This window comes from Balaenoptera musculus, chromosome 16 (genome assembly GCF_009873245.2).
Source record: "Balaenoptera musculus isolate JJ_BM4_2016_0621 chromosome 16, mBalMus1.pri.v3, whole genome shotgun sequence".
NCBI classification, from domain to species: Eukaryota; Metazoa; Chordata; class Mammalia; order Artiodactyla; family Balaenopteridae; genus Balaenoptera; species Balaenoptera musculus.
The window spans coordinates 24,280,627-24,301,619 of record NC_045800.1 but is presented as its reverse complement, the minus strand read 5'-3'; the positions used below and the strand labels follow the sequence as shown (position 1 = coordinate 24,301,619).

Genomic DNA, 20,993 nt, shown 5'->3' with positions numbered 1-20,993 from the left:
AATTGGTGGTCCTCAGGCAGCACTTGGCCATCTGGATTAAGACACATCTTATTTGCCCTGCAGTATGTTTTAAATTTTTCAGTTTTTGCCAAAATTGAAAAATATGGAGATTTCCCATAAAAAATCAGAATTTTCAGGTTCTCTTCAAAGTTCTAAAGCCTGACCACACTGGCTCAGCACTCCTGTCCAGCTAGGGAACAGCTAAGCCCATTTTTCGATGGAGCATGAGCTCTGTGGACTCCCTGCTTCTCCCCAGCGTTGTGGGGAAGTTTCATCTGCCAAACATTATCAGACTTGTATGGTGTTTTTCTTAGAGTTAAGAGGAAAGTGAAACATTTTTTGAACTCATGTCTCTATTAAAAGCAGGAAAATAAAAGATAGCCTTTTATCAAGTGTTTCAATAAAAATGGAAAAATCTTCTTCTTGGATAAGCAAAGAAATTTCCTTAGTGCATTAAGTGCCAGCAAAATGAGCCTGTATCTAAAGAATACAAATAGTGGTACTGTTTTTCTTATCCCTCCCTCATGTATTCACACAATGAACTTTAGGGCATTTGAGTTCTTGATCTCAGCTAGAATGTAAAATTCCTGACAGCAGAGACTTTTTGTCTTTTTGGTTTACTGATGTATCCTAAACCCACAGAACAGTGCTTTGTTCTTAATAGACATTTGATCAATATTTGTTAAATGAAGGAATGGATGATGTAAACCATCTGAGAGAGAGAAAACCTTCTTGGCTAGAAATCTTCAAGAAGGGAAGAAAAATGTTGCCATCTCCAATAGGATGGCATAACTAGGTGACTGTCTATGTCTTTTTATAAATATCTTTATGGTGTAAATGCCTTATAACTCCTAAGGGCAAAGGAAAATGGTTACTGAGGACAGAAGTTCTTGTCTACATCTCCAGAGCTTAGAGGGACCTTGGATGCAATTGTTTCCCCTGGTTATCAAGAAAGGAGTTCTTTGGAGAACATCTGAGGAAGGAGCCAGAGGCACAGGTTGGAAAGGACTCTTTGTTGCTATGTGACCTGGTTTCTCTCCTGCCTACCACAACCCAGGGGATCCTTTCTATAGCCCTGCATAAGCCAGCCAAGCCCTCCTACTTGCTCTGTGGCTACCAAGGAAAAAGGTGCAGAGACCTTATTTTGAGCAGAAACCAGTCTCATTTTATTTGGAAGACCAAGATCGTCATGGCCATAGTTCAGTGGAATGCTACCTAAACTCCATGGGTTTTGAGCAAAAAATCGGGACAGTTACACACTAAGTTTGAATTTGCCTACAGGGGAGAGCTTTTATATAAATGTATTCCAAACCGTCCTTCCCTCTACATGGGAGATCTGCTGGCTCTAGGGAATCTGGCTGGAATACCAAAAGCTGCTATAAAATGTATAGCTTGTTGCCCCTTCTGATTATGTCTGGTTACTGCCATATGGTCTTTATGAATTCACAGTTATTCTTAGAAAATATCCATAGGGGTGTGGTAAATATGCACAGGACAGAGAAATATAGGCAAATGAGAGTTTGGTTTTCAACCACAGATTCAACAGTCTGGTCCTAAACAAGACTTCTGGCCTTACAACTAAATGCCTAGGAGTGGAGACAAGAAAACAACAGAAAAATGTAGCCAAATCTGTCATTATTACTCCTGGTAGCAAGCGTAAGATGCCTATATTAGTTTCCTAGGGCTGCTATAACGAAGTGTCACAAACTGGATGACTTGGAACAATAGAATTCCATTGTCCCACCATTCTGGAGGCTAGAAGTCTAAAATGAAGGTGTTAGCAGGACCATGCTCCCTCTAAAACCTATAGGGGAGGCTTCGATTCTTCTTAGCTTTTGGTGATTTGCCAGAAGTCTTTGGCATCCCTTGGCTTGTAGATACATCACTAAAATTCTTTGTCTTCACATGGCCTTCTCTCTGGGTGTCTTCTCATTGTCTTCCCTCTGTGTCTGTCTGTCTATGTGTCCAAATTTCTCCTTATGACGATATCAATCATATTGGATTAAGGCCCATCCTGACCTTATTTTAACTTCATTACATCTGCAAAGACCTTATTTCCAAATAAGGTCACATTCTGAGATACTGGGAGTTAGGACTTTGACAGATCTTTTATTGGGGGGTGGGGCATAATTCAACCCGTAACCTCCTAACGCAGTCGTATTATTCTTTGAACTTAAGCTTTCCAGATACAACTTGTTGTTCTTCCTGTGGAATATTACATTGATTAAATTGCCTCTTTAGTTTTTCAGCTATCAGATGCTTTTCCCTGGCAGGCTGATATAATTAAGGAACGAATAACTGAATCAATAAGGAAAAGAGCGTGCTCTTTCATATTTTCCAGCTGTTCCGATGATTCATTTAGTGCGCTGCGTGTGCATGTCACTACTAATATGTGCTTGTTAAGAGAGATGAGACCATGACATATAGTGGAAGAAGGGAGAGAAGGGGATCTGGATTGTTCTTTGGTAGAAGTCCAAGAATGACATCCTTGAAGGGAGGGGACATCATAAGGCAGTATATGGAGGAGAACACCATCTCATGTGTAACTTTGTGTAAACAAGAAATGTTTTAAACATGTTTATTGTTTGGAAAATACATTTTATTTTAATGTTGCATGAAACACTTTGGGTTGAAGCCATGCAGGACTATATAAACACTGCGTGAGCTAATACATTTTCTGTCCAAGGAAGGATTCACTACTATCCATAATAATAACCTCTGTGAAATACCATTTTATGGAAAGTTCCATGTTGCTTTGTCTAATTCCAGTTCCCCAATGGAAAAATTGCAGGTTTGATTCTTGGTCTTTTAAAAGATAGATAAATATAACATGTACATTTATAAAAAGAAAATTATTGTTACATAAATATAAATAGAATAAACCATAGGTTACTATTACTATTGAAGTATAATATATATCTATTGTAAAGAAATCTAAAAATAATGGGAAGCTTTAAAAAGTATATAAATTACTCATCATTCCACAATTCAGAGATAACCACTACTAATATTTTGACATATTCTCTACTAATATATTTCAAGTTATGCAATACTTTAAATAAAATTAGCATCAATATATGCATGGTTTGTAATATATTTTTAAATAAATAATATATAATGAACATTTTCATACCATTAAACAATCTTCTAGCACTTTCTATTGAGTGATTGCCTATGTGCTTTGTTTCTATTTCAGTGTCAGAGCTTTCATTTTTTAAATTACTAAAGTAATACATGTTCACAATAATTTTTTAAAAATCCCAATAACCGAAAGAACAAAATATCAATTGCCCACAATCTTACCATTGCAGAGATAAACAGTATTAATATTATGACATATAATGCATGGCAGTGTAATTGTCTGGATTTCTGTCTTTTACTTATCCATGGTATTTTTAACCTTTGTAATCCCAGCACTTAGTTCAGTGCTTAAAGCATAGTAGTTGTTTGATACACTTTTAGTGAATGAATGAATGAATGGATGGATGGATGGAGAGGCTGCAAAGATTCAGCTTGTGGGAGAATACAGTTCATTTCAGACTCAGCAACTTACTGTAGATTGAGAGACAAGGTAGCTAACCCAAGGCCCTTAATGAATAGGAGCCTGCTCTTTCTGTTCATCTGAATCAGCCTCCAGGCAGACAATGCAATTTGATTTTTCTCTCATCAGTCAAACTGAAAAGCTGAAAAAGCAAAACCAGAGACAGGGAGGCGGGAAGTGGAACAGGCTTGGATGAGTAGATCGGCACTGAGCTCTAGTTGTTTCTGTTGGGAAGTGCGTGGGATGAGCGGAGCCATGCTTCTCCCAGCAGTACGCCCGAGCAGGAGCTGTGGAGGGTGGCGTTCTGCCACGACCAGCATCCTCTATGATGGAGGGTCTGATGATTTCCCTGGGGTATTCAGGGGTCGGTGTGACCCTCAAGGTTTTTGCCTGACCTGTTGCTAGAGTTGCAGCAGAGGAAGACACAATCGTGCTGGGTTTTATTTGAAGGAATTTGGGGTTCTGTTTGCTCAGATTGGAAGCAGGGCCGACAGAGAGTCTGATCGATATCTTTGGGTTATAGAAGGCACCAACCAAAGTCTCTCCTATATTTAATTGAGAAACATCTGTCTTAAGTCTCAGCATATGCCATGGGAAAGAAAGTGATCCATTTCTTAAAACCCTGCATAGAATACTCAGTTCTTGCAATAAATTATGTGGATATATTCTACCCAGTGGGATGGTCTGGTCCTCACAAACCCTCTCCTTCCTCCCAAGCCCCTCTCCAATCTAAATATACATACAGAGAGATATAAAAACATCCGCAAATAGATAGATGGATGGATGAATAAGGAGACAGACAGACAGACAACCTCCACCTGCTTTTGGCCAGCAACTGTTATCACATCCCTCCTTTCTCTTAAAAGCTCCCCCAGAGCCAAGCTCAAGACCTTAGCCATATTGACACCTTTCTCTTCATTGTCTCTTCCATCCAGGAAAATCTCGATCCACCTTCTCTCTGGGCCACACCACCTATTTCCAAAGGCCTAGCTCAAAATATATTTCTTCAGTAAGCCTCATTGTTCCATTTTTACCCCAGTTTATCTTTCCCATCTCTCACCTTCTAGAGCCTTAGCCTTTGCCCCATTTTCCCGTTTGATGTGGTGGACCTGTATGGATATTTGAGGGTCAGAGTAGTTTTGCCTATTTTTCCCATGTGCAGAGTTGGACACACATAGTAGTTGGTACTTACTCATGGAGTAAGAGCCTGGTTTGAATAAATACTGTGAGAGTTGGTGGAGTTGGTGGGGCTGGTGTGGTGTAGTGTACACCTGGCATCTGCTACATCAGCATAGACATCCTGGTTTTCCATACGGCTGCTATAGTCACTTTGTAGAACCGAGCATGGATGTCTTCATCTATAAAATAGGAATGCTAATATATCTCTTTAACTACCTTTTAGACTATTTTGAGTTATATGTATGTGTGTGTGTGTGTGTGTGTGTGTGTGTGTGTATATATATATATATATATATATATATATATATATATATATATGACCACACACAAACATATCTGTTATTTACTGGACAAAAAAAGAGACTTTAAAAAATGTAGTTCATTCATGGTGCCAATGTTCAGTAATATTTCCTGAATGAAACTGAAATGGGACCAGACTTCTCCAAGCCCCCCAAAGCTTTTTTGAGATTACCATAAGTTCATACAAAAATTATTTCTGTGTGCATTGTAAGATTTGGACTCAAAACTTACAGATGGAAACGTTACCTGGATGTGGTGCATTGGAGAGCACTGTGGGTAAACGGTTATTGGGGATGTGATTACAGGGATATCCTTCACCTGACCCCATTTCTATAAACTTGAGGACCACCTACTTCTGCCTTGCTCAGTTTTTCCAGTTGTAAACATTTGTGGAAAAATATAAACATGATGGAATTCTCATTATAAACTAGGCACCGTGATTCCATAGAAGGAGATGGTGGCTGGGGCCTCAGAAAACCTAAATCCTAGTTCATTTGACAAAACTGTAACTTCTTCAAGACTGAGTCTCATTAAATGTGAAATAGGAGTTTTGTGTGCTCCTCTGTTATATGCCAGGCGTTGTATAACCACGGACTCACAAAGGTGAATAAGGCATGATCTCTGCCCGTCTTATGACTCTCAGTCTAGTGGGGCGGAGAGGTGTGCCAACCAGTAATGGCTGACTGTGAACCCCTTCTTGCAGGCTGATAGTAAACACAGTGATGCCAGCAGGGAGGGAGTGGTTAACTGTCTGGGTGGATGAGAGAATGCCTGAGAGCAGGGGTTTCCATTAGTAATAACTATCTTGCCTTCCCTTCAGTGTCCTTGTAAGGCTGAAATGTATGTGAAAGAGCAACACAGTCAAACATTAATAACAATAATGATGATGATAATAATATTTATTATTACTAATTATTACTAATTATATTATTAGTATCATCAGTCTGATTCACATATTGCACTTCTAGGCATTCAATTAAAAATTGGGCTTCCCTGGTGGCGCAGTGGTTAAGAATCTGCCTGCCAATGCAGGGGACACGGGTTCGAGCCCTGGTCTGGGAAGATCCCACATGCCGCGGAGCAAATAAGCCCGTGAGCCACAACTACTGAGCCTGCGTGTCTGGAGCCTGTGCTCCGCAACAAGAGAGGCCACGATAGTGAGAGTCCCGCGCACCGCGATGAAGAGTGGCCCCTGCTCGCCGCAACTAGAGAAAGCCCTCACACAGAAACGAAGACCCAACACAGCCAAAAATAAATAAATAAATAAATAAATAAATTTATATTAAAAAATAAATAAATAAATAAATAAATAAAAATAAACTAGCCACACTCCTGGCTAGTCTCTTAAAGGGATGCTGGGTTTTCCCTTATGTGTTACAAAGGCTTCAGACTCTGCATTCATAAAATAAGAGAATGTGGAATCTGTGTCGTTTGGCCTCTCAGAGCGTTCTTTTTTTTATTTTTCTAAAGTCCTGGGGCTCTTCTGGGTTTTTTTCTCATTCCATGAGTTTCTGTCCATCTTTATTGCCTGTTTTAATTACTGATTTAGGAAACAGATATTTAGTGAACACTGTATGTATTCAGGGAGTATAAATACAACTAAATAATACAGACAAATCTGAAACACACAAACATATTTTATCCCATGATAAGTGCTCAGTGGAAACAAATGATGAGTGAACTGAGAAGGAAGAACAGTGAGTGGACCAGAGGTCAGAAAAGGCTTTGTGGAGGAAGCCACACTTGTGCTGGCCCTGCACGGATAGGTGATTTTCACTTAGGCACAAGAGTCGTCTTATCCTTGCCATCTTACAAAGTCATGAGAGTGTGAATGAGCCTGGTATCTTAGTGGCATCGAAGAGACCATTTCATTTAGATTATATTATATTTAACACTAAGAGATAAAACTGAAAGAGCATAATATTTTGATTTAATATTGGCTCAGATATCAGCTGATGAGCATTTTTACCTATGAGTGTTACTTTTCCTATGAGCACAGAATGTACCTCTTCCTTATCTTCATATCCACCAGAGTGCCTTTCATGTAAGAGCTGTTCAATAAATATTTTAAAATATTCAGTGTTGCTGAACTGTTTTATATGTAGCTAGAGACTTCTTGGAATTTGAAGAAAAAAGGAAGATATAATTTACTAAAGGCTTTACCCCTAAAGGAGAGACATGGATGGCATCAGAAATGGTTTTACACTCAGCTCCAAAGCGTCCGTTGTTTGGATGTATATTGAGTTAGAAGACCCCATGATAAGCATAGCGCAGTCATATTCATATATTTGGATAGAATGGATGCCTACTTGTGTGCATTAGGCACTCGGATGGGTTGGAATGTTCATCTCCAGAAGGGTGACACGTGCATTTCTGTTAAACAGTGTCCCTTGATGCTTATGCTCTCCTCACTTCCTTGTTTTGCAGCTCTACAGCTCCATGGACTTTGGGAGACGGTGGCAACTCATGCATGAACGCATCACACCCAACAGGTTTTACTGGTAAGCTCCATCCTCAGTCTCACCACCCTCTTGGGTAAGGAATTATCAGACAACATAGCACTCTGGACAGTCCCTGGACACCTTCAGCATTTTTTTTTTAATTAATTAATTTATTATTTATGGCTGTGTTGGGTCTTCCTTTCTGTGCGAGGGCTTTCTCTAGTTGCGGCAAGCGGGGGCCACTCTTCATCGCGGTGCGCGGGCCTCTCACTATCGCGGCCTCTCTTGTTGCGGAGCACAGGCTCCAGATGCGCAGGCTCAGTAATTGTGGCTCACGGGGCCCAGCCACTCCGCGGCATGTGGGGTCTTCCCAAACCAGGGCTCGAACCCGTGTGCCCTGCATTGGCAGGCAGATTCTCAACCACTGCGCCACCAGGGAAGCCCCACCTTCAGCATGTGAAGTCATGTGTGTCCTAGCCCTTTGCTACTCAGAGTTTGGTTCACAGACCAGCAGCATCGGCATCACCTGGGAACTTGTTAGAAGCGCACAACCTCAGGCCCCACTAAGACTTCCTGAGCAAGACTCTGCGTGTAGCATAATCCCTGGTGATTTAATGTGTATATTAAAGTGAGAAGCCCTGGGCTGGAGAGCTCCATGAGAAGGTCATGATGGGGCGCTCTTAGCTATGTACTAGTCTCCCTTCTTTTTGGAAAAAGTAGATATTTTATGAACCTATTCTAAAAGCAGTATTCCGAAAACATAGTCTGAAGAACACTACTTCCACACGGTGCTTCTCCTTCCAAAGGTGTTTCTGTGGTCACATAATTTTAGGTAACGGTTATCTAACTCTGCCCTCCTGGAGACTCAGGATTCACGTTAGGATATTGAAGACTCTGGAGAAGCCCAGAGGGAGGGAAGCTGCCAAACACAAAGTCACTGATTCCCAAACTCATTTCACTCCAGAATCCCTTTCTCACGTCACACCTGAGTCCTTCAGAGCCACTTCTGTGGAGCACATTTTGAAAAACTCTTTTAAGAGTGAATACATGTTTAAGATGGAGAATTAGCCCTTCCCCCAATCAGAAAATGCCATTCTTTTTTTTAATTGAAAAATACTTCATTAACTATATATTATGTTGTAAATTTTAGTTGGTATTATTAGGGAGAACAGATTTACTCTTGTACAAGGGGCAAGTGTTGTTATTAATTGGTATTTTTTTAAGACATGCATACTGTTGTTACCTTGGTTGTAGCAAAGTAAACTTGGTTTGGTATAATTTTACCTTTTACTCTTCCTTGCTCTATGAAATGCTTCTTAGTTCTATCTCGCTTTCATTTCGGCAGAAATGGTGGCCAGATATATGTAGGAAGCATACACCAAAGTGTATAATATGCTTAATTATGTGCTTAATTAAAAACAGAAAAAAATTAACAGTATTTGAAAGTAGTACCTCTTCCATGTCTCATTTTAAATACCTTAGTTCCCTTAAGAAGTCACGAGATGGCCATTTATGCCTTCCACAAGGCAGGGGTGGTGTGTGTGTGGGTGGTGGTCATGTAGGTATATGTATCCCTGTATGTACATACAACCATACCAACATCTTTGGAAGCAGCGTTTTCACCCAGTCCCCTCTGCACCTATAGAACTTTGTCCAGAATTAAAATGATGATTGCTGAAGCACACTGTGAAAATCAACGTGTCGTATTATACCCAAAGAACTGGGCGAAAAAAGGGAATTGGGATCACTGCTTTTGACTCAATACCTTGGCTATTCCCAGTTATTTTTCCCTTTTCAGACCAACTATTATTTGGTCTGTAGCTATTATTACAATTATTATTTGGTCGTATTTAGAATTGTATTAAGATTTTTTTCAGTAGGCTATGGCAGAAAAAGGAAATATTTGTTTTTCTGATGTTCTAGCTATATAACTACTGCCTTTTTGCTCAGCTAAGATGGACCAGTTTCTCAGTGTGCCAACACTCAGAAGTCCCTCAGAAAGAAAAAAGTAGCCCTCTGCTATTTCTGGAACAAACTCTTGAGATGGTAAGGCAGTTAGCCGACTAGGAAGTCACGTTGACGGAGAAGGAAAGTACAGTAGACTGGATAGGACTCGTCATTGTTTCTGAAGGAAATTAAATTAAGTGGATGAAGGGCAGCATTTTTCTTTGTTTTGCAAAGAGCAAGAAGAGAATGTCCCAGTTGCTGTCTGCCTTCCCCCTTCCTTTGTGTAGCAGAAAGGATAAATCCCCAGGTCCTGGCAATTGTATTTCACCTCTTCTCCACTCTGTGCTTCTTTCATATATGCCCCCATGGGGAAATATAAAAGTTAGTGCCTGTGCTGGCTAGCCAAGTGGAAGCTGAAAATTCCATTTTTGTAATTATCATTTCTCCGTTTCTGATGTATAATTGCCGTGATTATTCTTTTAGGTGCCATAGGAGTTGCAGAGGAAGAGCTCATTTTACACAGACCTTTTTTTTTTCCCCACCAATGACAGAATTCATGGCTGTTGAAAGCGCTTATGTTGGAGAGACATGGCTTGTATGGGTTAGGAGTGGAAATATCGACTAGGCACCTCCTTGAGGAAAGACAAAGTGTGCATTTCTCAGGGTGTAGAGCACAGCTTTGGTTGAGAGAGCACCTCTCCAAGCTCTGGTTTCCGCATCTACGCAATGGGAACAATATTCTTCTTGTCAGTTTCAGATGCTTATTGAAAGGACCAGATATAATCCTTTCAAAATTGGACTCTTGGCAATTTTGTTTCACCATTTCAGATTTATAATTTGTAAGTTATGTCTTTAAATACTATGTTTACCAGTAGTTCTGAAGACTGTGACACATAAGTGATTTGTCATTTTTCTGGGACGCAAATTTGAATCCCATTCCCAGTGAGACTGTTTGTGTGTGGACATCTGATAACAATCGAATGGGTCTAATTTACTGCCAAGAATCCACATCTCAACCTAACTTTATTGTCCTCACTTTTTCTGGAGTCATAATTCTTCTGACGTGGTAAAAACAAAACAATTCAACAACCCAAAGCCCTACAGCTGCTTCTTTGGGAGGGTTGCTGCAGGGTGAAGTGGTATTAGGGACGGTGGGGACGCACTGGGGGCAGGGAAGTCATGCCAAAAACAAGACATTGAAATAAAAGACTTTTATCTTGCGGTATGTAGACGAATAGAGTGAACACGCTAACCAGACAAAATATTGTCCAAATATTGTTATCTATAATTTGGAGATTTTCAAATGTCTAGGGATAGATCCTTCACGAATGCTAGGTTTCTTCTCCCATGTCGCCTTCAGTTGGTGGAAAGTAGCAACCTAGAAGGGACTTGTGGGGAAGAACACTGTGATTCAGAAAAGATTTCTGCCAAGTGTGCTGGAGAAGAATCGACCATCTACAGTGATGATCAGTGTAATGGCTGTGAAAATGCATTGGGAATCATAAGGGGCTATCATGATTATCCATTTCCTCCTTAGTGCCCCACAGTGCCTGTGGGTTAGACAGGGCATGGGGCATAATATTCATTAGCATCAATCATAAAAGCTTCATCTAGAGATAAAATTTTCTTTATGAATTCCAGATGTTCTAACGCCATCAAGAGAGGTCACCTAGGAATCTTACACCATGGAGTGACTGGGCCATCAAACTCGTGCCCTGAGAATCAGACTGACGTGAAAACTCTTTTATATGTGACCTTTTCACTCATTTGATACCTGGTTAACAGGCAGATTATGCTCGCATTCATCACCCCAACTGCTTTAGCAATTTTAGTTTGCAGGGAGAGCACAAGAGTGGCTAAGTAGCCTCACGTAATCTTTCTCTAGTCTCTGCTTGGGCAGAGCTATTGTAGGGAAAAAGTGGGGTTTTTTGTTTTTGTTTTTTGTTTTAATATCCTACTGAGCTACAAATGAATAGTATTTCCACTCTTCCATTGGAAGATATTTAACAGGCAGGCACATTCTGCTGTGGGAAGATTGTTTTCGCTGCACATCCAACATGAATACTTGTGACGGTTCACAGCTCTGCCTCTGCAGCCCCTCACCCTCCCTAGGTGTTCACCCTCTTCTGGCCTCTTTTTCATTGAGGGAACAGGCATCCTAGGCCTGCTGAGTTCTCTGTGTAACTGGACTGGCCTCTAAGTGCCTCTGATCCCTGATGGCATTTGGTCGTACCATATCTTGAAGGAGAGATAGAATGTGTCCTATGTCTCTTCCTTACTAACTTCCCCTTAATTGTTCTCTCTCCTGAAAGATCAGGGTCCATTTCTTCTTCTTTGCTGTCACTGCAGGAGAGTGTTCTGATAAAGTAATACACACTAAGGTGCCAGGAACTTAAACTCTTACCTCTTTTCTGGAGTATTTGGGTTGCAAAATGGACTGGTCTTTAGAGTAAAAAAACCCTATAAGAATCAACAGATGTAGAACAAGTTGTAGATCAGCCCACTTTAGGGGGGCTCATGGAGAGAGTCCCTTGTGGACCGCTCTTTTGAGCTGCTGTGATGCCTGGTTGCAGGCTGAAGAGTGGCTGGTGTGTAGGGACAGTCGGGATGGGCTCTATTGTCCTTTGATTAAGGTCGGCTTCCTCATTGTGGATTTCTAGCGATGGCTCTGCCAACAGCTTCTTTTCTCTTCTTTTAGAAAGGTCATGAGGGAGGGTAGGGAGAATGGAAAAGCAAAACGTGTCCTCCCTGGTGTGTATAGATAGGAGGTCCTAGGAAAATATCTTTTAAAGGAGAAAGGAAGGATATGGACTAAAAAACCCTTTGATTGCAATATTTCCTTTCCAATCTTTCACTGTTCTTGTTTTTCCCAGTCTCTTTTTGTGTGCCTGTGCTCTTTAATGTGTAGCCTAAACATATTGCATGTGAATTTCTATAATCCCCCTTCTCCCCTCTTAATGTGCTATTATAACAATTTTTATTATTATAAAATCTTTATAACCATCATTTTAATTGTCTATGCAACTCTTCGTTATGTAAATATACATACTGTATTACTCTATTTTTTTTGTATTACTCTATTTTTATTGGACATTGGAAATGTTCATATTTTTCACTATCATAAATAACAGTTTGGATAATATTTTATGCATATTTCCTTAATATCTAGGATTGTTTTCTTGAACCAGTGTCCTAGGTAGCCCAAATAAAAATTTATGTTTTCCCCAGTCTCAACAGAGTGTCACATTCAAGTGGTATGACCCAAATTCAACACTGAAAGCATTTTAGAGCAATGTAGGTTTTTACTGAACATTTTCTTGAAGGGAGTTGCAAAGAAGCATTATATCACACAGCACTCAGTGAGTCTTTCTAAAACTATCCTTTGCCCATCCATATCTGTCTCTCCAAGATCTTGATCATCATGGTAGTTACCTTCTCAACTTTTCCTTCTCTTTCCATGGGTTCTAAAACTATTCTCAGTCACAGAGGTTTATTGTCCACAGAACATCCCCTTCCAGAGCACCCCTCTATCCCCACACACCTTCCTCCCCGAGTATCATAAGCTTTTCTTATATAGAATGACCTACCCTCTCTCCTCTTCCTCTCCGTCTATCACTCTCACCCCACCCTCCAGGAAATCAATCTTTGTTTGCTGTATATCCCTTAGAACATGTAGGAGGGGGAATTGGTGATTGTTAGGGTTTAATGACTTTGTTTTAATTACCACTGAAAGGAGAATAATTACCTCAGAATATATTCATTTGAGTATCTTTGACACCTGTCATTAAAGATATCAATTTTGTGCTATTGTATATTCACACTTAAAACATGTGCAAGTATGAGTCTATTTATAGTCAATACTTACTTCATTCTTGTGGCAGGCAGCCTCCAAAATGGCCCCCAATGACCTCTGTCTTCTGGCGATCATGCCATTGTTTAGTCCCCTCCCTTTGAGTTTGGGCTGCATTTAGCGACTTGCTTCTAGTTACTAGAATGTGGCACAGGTGATAAGATGTCACTTCGGAGATTTGGCTACCAAAAGACAATGGTTTTTGTCTTAGATGCATTCTTGTAATTGCTTTGTGAGCTGCCCAGTGGAGAGGCCCACGTGACAAGAAACTGAGGGAGGTTATAGTCAGTAGTCAGTGGGGAACTAAGGGCCTCAGGCCAACAGCTTGGTTCCAATGAGGAACAACCGAATCCTGCCAACAATCATGCGAGTGAGCTTGGAGGCAGATCCTTCTCTAGTCAAGCCTTCAGGTGAGTCTGCAGCCCTGGCCAGCACATCTATTGAAGCCTTGTGAGAGACGCTGAGACAGAGGCACCCAGTTGAGTCATGCCCAGATTCCTGACACATAGGAACAGTGAGATGAGAAATATTTGTTGTTTTCAGCTGCTGAGTTTTTTAGTGAGGTTTTCTGAACTTGTTTCATTCTGTTCTATTCTGTTTTACATTTGGATGGCAGGATTTTGCTTTGTGAGAATACTGTTTATTGCCTCTGTGTGTGTGTGCGCACATGAGCCAAGTGTGCACATTCCTGTTCAGTGAAGTGCTAATTTCACTTACAAAAATCCCATATAGCTGAGTCCTAGACTTACCCAGCTCAGCCTAGTAGCAGCTGTGAGGGTGGAAAGCATAGGGCAGAGAAGCAGGAAGTGAAAAGGGGACATGATCACCTTGAGATAATGTGGCTGGGTGAACCCTCTTACACCTTTACTTCAGTTTAAACTCTATAGATCTCACCTGTTCTGGAATGTATTCTGTTTTGCTTCAAGGATGGGCTCCTAAACAATGGTTCCAGAAGAACTACATGGCGAGTCATCCTTTGGCTATTAATACATTATCCATGACAGAGACAGAGCTAAGGAACAGGCAGAATGATTTGAGATTGCTTCCTGGAAAATCAAGGTCTTTTCAAACAAAGTTAACATTACGGGGTGAATTTTTGAAGCTGCATCTAAACGTGCATCTACAATTTTGCAAACACAGTCATTTGCAATCTCAAATAATGGGATTTAGGCATCGACCTCGTGGAAGGAATCAGATTTAGAGGCCCTTTGCGAACCAGTGCACGCCACAAGTAATATTTAATTCAACTCTCCCTTACGTTTTTTAAATGGTGTAGCAATTTAAAAATACATTCAAAATAATACATGCAGGGTCAGGAGGGGAGATGTGAAAGCTCAGCTTGCAAGCAGAAATCAGTTTCTACTTTGCTGCGGGGGGCCACCCATATGCTGCATGTCTGGTTGCATCTCGGCCTTGGAAGAGCTGTCTTAATGCCGAAAGCAAATGCAGTGTTCGAAAGCTACACGTGGTCGTCAATCCAGTGCACTGAGGAAAACAGGACACTCACCTCTTTGGTTGAAGTCAAGACCTGTTGGACTCAGGTGGTGATCACGCTTAGCACAGATGAGTGCTACAAAGGAGGGGAAATAAGGGGACATATGTAGCTGTAGACTTAAGTGAATTCTTTACTGTGAAGGAAAGGCATCATATTTGACCCTGCCTTGGGAAATCTGAAAAGATTTCTGTGTGTCAAAAAGAATTCAGAGATAGCCACATCCACTCTCCTACTTCAGTGTAAGAAAAATTCCAAGATACAAATGGAAACACCATTTCTTCTTTCCCCAGCTTTTTGGCTGGTTTCTCTGGAATTAGAGACACGTGGCTTCCAAATGCTTATTCCACCCTGATGATTATGTGGAGGGCATGAGAAGTAGTCCTTCAGCTCAGAGACAGACAGATCTCACTAATAAACTTTCAGAGGGGAGCAAATTTGATTGTTCTCAGTGGGTGAGATTTCAGAGGTTATTGTCCTTTGAGGAGGGGTCAGGAGAGGCCCACGTGGAGTAAAGCACTTTGACTGCTCTAGTCTTCCTGAAACTCAGATTGCCATTTAGGGCTTGTTCCCTACATAAAGAAGTGGGGACATTGAATACATTGATAGTAATGAGCTGTGCTTAGTAGCCTTGACTAGGGAATCTGAGAATTGGAGGGTCAGGGAGAGGCCCAGAGAGAGAAGAAAGAGAAGGATATTGAGCTGAGCAGCCCAAGGAGAAAGCATCCAACTGAAGGCTCAGAGGCTGTTTAACACGTAGATTGGATACAGGGTTGCAGGCATGCGGAATCACCCTTTTACAACAAACTGCCATAGACTGGGTGGCATCAACAGTAGAAGTGTATTTTTTCCCACTTTTGGAGGCTGGAAGTACGAGATCAGGGTGCCAGCATGGTTGGTTTCTGGAGAGGACTCTCTTCTTGGCTTGTAGATGGCCACCTTCTTGCTGTGTCCTCACATGGTGGAGAGGAAAAGCTAGCTCTCTGGTGTTTCCTCTTATAAGGATGCTAATGTGATCATGAGAACTCCACCTGTGATGACTTTATCTAAACCTAATTACTTCCCAAAAGGTCTCATCTCCAGATACGATTGCCTTGGGGGTTACGGCTTCAACATATGAATGGCGGGGTGGGGGTGCAGACAGGCACAATTCAGTCCATAGCAGGGTGTAAGGCAGGGAAGACCTTAAGAAGAAATGCAAACTTTCCAGAGAACTTCTCACCAAGAAGAGTCCTGGAGCAGAAGTGTCTCAGGCTTGTAGGAAAAGATGGAGAGGCAAGGCCAAAACTACAAAAATAATTTTTAAAAGACACAAACACAATTTAACTACTTTTTTTCTGGTTGTAGAGAAGATACGAGCTTATTGTATACGTTCAAGGAAAGGCAGGAAAATAAAAAGAAAATAATTCCTTCTAATTTCACTGCCCAGAAAACACCACTTAAAAAATCAGGTACTTCTTCATAGACTTTTTCCCCTATTATAATATAGTATAATTTTCAATATATTTAAGTTTTTATTACAACTGAGATCATGCTGTTTATAAAATTTTGTATCTTTTTAAAACATACTTGAGGGCTTCCCTGGTGGCGCAGTGGTTGAGAGTCTGCCTGCTAATGCAGGGGACACGGGTTCGGGCCCTGGTCTGGGAGGATCCCACATGCCGCGGAGCGGCTGGGCCCGTGAGCCACGGCTGCTGAGCCTGCGCGTCTGGAGCCTGTGCCCCGCAACGGGAGGGGCCGCGATGGTGAAGAGGCCCGCGCCCCGCGATGAAGAGCGGTCCCCGCACCGCGATGAAGAGTGGCCCCCGCTTGCCGTAACTGGAGAAAGCCCTCGCGCGAACCGAAGACCCAACACAGCCAAAAATAAATAAATAAATAAATAAAAGATCACTTAAAAAAAAAAAAAAAAAAAAACATACTTGAACATCTTCCTGTACCATTCTCTACACTCTCTAAACATAATTTAAAACTTGCATTACTTACATTGTATTTTAATTGGTGGCTATATAATAATTTAATCACTCTACTATTATTTTACATTGATCTTGCTTCTGCATTTTTACTATTAAGGAAGGCATTGGAATGTTGTTTTGAAAACCTTTAAGTAATTATCTTTTCAAGGTCTGATTATTATAATTTTTAAGGATAGACTACCAAAACAATATATCTATAAATATTAGCATGCCAAATTGTTCTCTGGAAAGTTTATACCAATTTGCACTCCAACTAGTGAAATACCATTTCACTGCACCTCATAAAAATTTAATTTAAAAAAGTAATCTAATTTAATATGCAAAAATGGATTTTCCTTGTTTTAATTTGCATTTCTTATCTGACTGGTGAGTTTAGACATATATTTATTAGCCATTGTATTTCTTTTATGTGACCATCTGTTTTTGCTTCTTCTTTATTATGGGCATTTTTATATGGTCTCATTTTCTTTCAATATTGTCTCCAGTTTGTTCTTTGGATTTTAATTGCCTTATGATATCAAACATACTTTTTACTTAAAAAAATTGATCAAGTCTTTTTATTTTTCCTGTTATAATGTCTTCTATTACTTTATGTTTAAATCGTGCCCTCAACCTGTGGTCATGTAAATATTAGCTGAAGTTTTCTGATTTGTAATGCTTCTTTACTAAATAGTATATATAATATGTATATATTATATATTAGATTATATATATTAAAAGACTGTGCATTCTCCTATATTATGCTTCAGAAATCTTATATTGATAGTTGTCTATTTCCTCTTGTGACTATAATTTAATCATTTTTATAATTTAATAATTTTATCCATACTGATGGATATTTTTAGGTTTTGTAGGATTTTTATTTTTTTAAGTAACTGAAATCCAATGAACATCTTCCCACTTAATTCTGTGCCCATATTTCTGACCATTTCCTCTGATGGTTTCCTGCAGGAGAAACTCTGGTCAGAAGTTAGGGACCGTTGATGTTGGTAGCATTTGTCAGCAGCCTTTATTCTGCTGGATTGGTCAGTCCTCTGTGCCCTGAGCCAGACCAAACTGTGTTTAGTTATTGTTTATAACACAACATAGTGCCTGGCTGGGCAAGTCTCCTCTCTTTCAAAACATAACAAAACAAAAAACCAAGAATAGAACCTTTTGTTCTTTTTCCAAATATTCTTGGCTTATCTTACTCATTTATCCATCCAGATAAATTTGAAATAACTTCGTCATATTTCAAAATTCCTCTTTCCCCCTCCCTATAGAGCAACTATTTAGATTCTTGGTTAGAATTGCAGCAAAGCTATAAATTCATTTGGCAAAAACTGAATAGTTTTCAATATCCAGTTTTCATTTTGGGCCATATGGTTTGTCTCTCCTTTTTCACTATTTCTTTGTTCCTCAGTAAAAGTTGTATAGTTTTCTTTATACAAGTCTTACACATTTCTAGTTAATATTATTTCTAGGAATTGTTACTTTTGGTGCTATTGTAAGTAAAGATATTTCGTACATAACATCTTTCTTCAGATTGGCATGACCGAATTGGATAGCCATGAGGTATATTTGTAATTTGCCTACATGCATATATAGTTGGTGCCCTAAGATTCTTTTGTTTTTCTTTTAAATGTTGATTTTTAAAAATTTATTTATTTAATTATTTAGGCTGTGCTGGGTCTTAGTTGCGGCATACGGGATCTTTAGTTGCAGCATGTGGACTCTTAGTTGTGGCATGCAAACTCTTATTTGCGGCATGCCCAGACCAGGGATCGAACCCTGGCGCCCTTGCATTGGGAGTGCAGAGTCTTACCCACTGGACCACCACGGAAATCCCGGTGCCCTAAGATTCTTTACATTATAAAGAAAATACATGTTTTAAGAAATTTTAAATGATTAGGAGAGTGTGATATGGCTAGAGATTCATTCCTGTGTTGGGGGGGGGGTGGTTGAGGATTTAAATAGGAGGAGAGCTTTGCCCTTAATAGCTTTATGACATTGGGCAATTGTACTTCATCAGCTGGTGTCCTTTCTGACTGATGGGGCATCAGTATACCCTGCCATTGCCTCCTGGCTGAATGTCAGTCTTCTAGCCTGGCACATAGTAAGTGCTTAATAAATATTAGATATAAAATTAATAGTAAATCAACTTATAATATGAGAGGATAATTGGAAGAAATGACCATCCTCGTTAATTTGGTGGCAAATAACACTTAGCATCTCTTTGAAAGTGAGCAAGGTTGAGTACATCTGCATATCCTTTTTTTCCTCTACATTCAAATCACATTTATTACCTAATAGTCAGTGTTTGTATTTCTGATCTGTTTTTCCAGGTATCAGCATATGTCTTATTGTTATACATGTTAAAGTTATTTTTAGAGAAAAATATTTCTAGCTTGATGTTAATAAAATTCATAAAACCATAAACTAAAGATTGTGTTGAATCAGGTCCTGTGTGCTTTTACAGATGTGATGCAAATGTTGAGACAAATCCATGCAGATTGCCAAGGGCATGTGGCCAGAAACGGCAAGCACCAAAAGAATATTAGAAGAAATGTCATGATTGCTCAGAAGCTAAAGGGCCCCATGTTAGCCTGGTATGCCAAGTGAAGGCTTCTTGGGGATGGGGTTGAAGAACCTTGAAGAGTGGGTTGACTTGGCAAGTAAGAAAGGGAAACAGGTTTTCCTGGGAAGGGAAGCTGATTAGAACAAAGCCGAAGTCATAGTATGTTTGGAGAGCAGTTAGTAGATCTACTAGAATAGGGTTTTTCAGCCTCAGCATTTCTGACATTTTGGTCTGGATAATTATCCTCTGCACTGTAAGAGGTTTAGCTGGATTCCTGGCCTCTACTCCGTAAATGCTCACAGAACTCCTCTAGTTGTGAAGAGCAGAAATGTGTCTAATATTCAGATACTGCCAAGTGTTCTCTGAGGGGCACCCCCCTCCCCCCATTGAGAATCACTGTGCTAGGAAAATAGGATTTGCATTGAGGGGCAATGAGAAATGAAGCTAGAGATGTAGACTAGATTCAGACTGTGAAGGGCTTCAAATACCAGGTAAGTGGTTTAGACCTGTCTCTCTGGGTAATGGAGGGCATTCATATTTGTGCAGGGGAATGACATGATATTCATGTTTTATGAAGACTTATTAACATTAGGCACTTTCCTTGAGATGCTTAAGTGCATTGTGTGCAACTCTCTGTCAATAGATAAGCTACTGATTTTCCTCAAGACATGTGCAAATCTTCTAAAGTATCTTGATCTCAAGTTTCATTCTCCAAGGAAAAATTATGGAATTGTGGACTTTTAAAAATATATGCCTAGTATATATTTTTGAATAATTCATTTCTGTTTATACTTTAATTGATATGACATTACAGATTTTTACTGAACTAATGATTTAATCATTTTAACACACACTTTACTCTTTCTTGTCCTCTTCTAATTTTTGTACACATAAAAGTAATTTTTCACCAAATTATAGTTGTAATATGTCCTTGCATTTATGTCTTTGTTTTTTTCACTTTTAACCAACCTAAGTAATTTTCTGTATGTGGGTCTAGTATTTATAATGATCATTTTCATGTGGCAGAATATTCCACTGAATTGATAAACTCTCTTTTATAGTAGAGAATTATGGAAAAGTTAGAGTGGAAAGGACCCTGAAAGATGATCTGGTCTAGTGATTTCTCCACTAGTGCTCTCGGAAGTTTTGTGGGACTTCTGATAAATTGCCCCAGGGACTACCTGGTACACAGAGAAGCCTTAGGGGTGCTTAGTGATCAGGTCCTTGGCCCCATCATTTTTGCTTCAGCCAGAACTACTCAGCTTCTTAAGGTTTTATATATCAGGCTTACGCATAAGATTTCTTTTGAAGATAGAAGACCATTCATTAAAGAAACAAACAAAAATGTTTATAAAATCATTCATCTAGACTGTTCTTTTCATTTTACACAAGCTGCATACTGGTATAAGAGTCTTCAGGTTATCCTTCCTTAGTGCTTGCACCACCCTGAAATGTCCAGTTCCATAGTGTAGACGCTTTTTGAATGGCTAAAATCTTGCCAAAGAACCTAAGCCGTTGTGCTAATGAGGACACTACCTGATGACCCTCTACTCTGTCAAGGGGCTCACCATGTTTTTTGGTGAGAAGATAAATGTCCACACTCACGTGGAAATGATTTTGACAAGTTAAGTGAGAGCCAGGTGTGAGAGAGGGTGAAAGACTATGGTGATTGGATTGGAGGAAATTAACACTTTCATTTACTTGGTGGCAAAT

The 20,993-nt window shown here is 39.9% G+C and overlaps 1 protein-coding gene across 1 annotated transcript in view; it reads left to right on the top strand.

Annotated features, from left to right (window-relative positions):
• Positions 1 to 20,993, top strand: part of SORCS3 (sortilin related VPS10 domain containing receptor 3) — a 588,465-nt gene that overhangs the window by 363,280 nt on the left and 204,192 nt on the right. Inside the window, exon 5 of the mRNA XM_036828794.1 lies at positions 7,448 to 7,521. Coding sequence (XP_036684689.1) covers positions 7,448 to 7,521 — 74 coding nt within the window. The remainder of the gene's footprint in view (positions 1 to 7,447; positions 7,522 to 20,993) is intronic.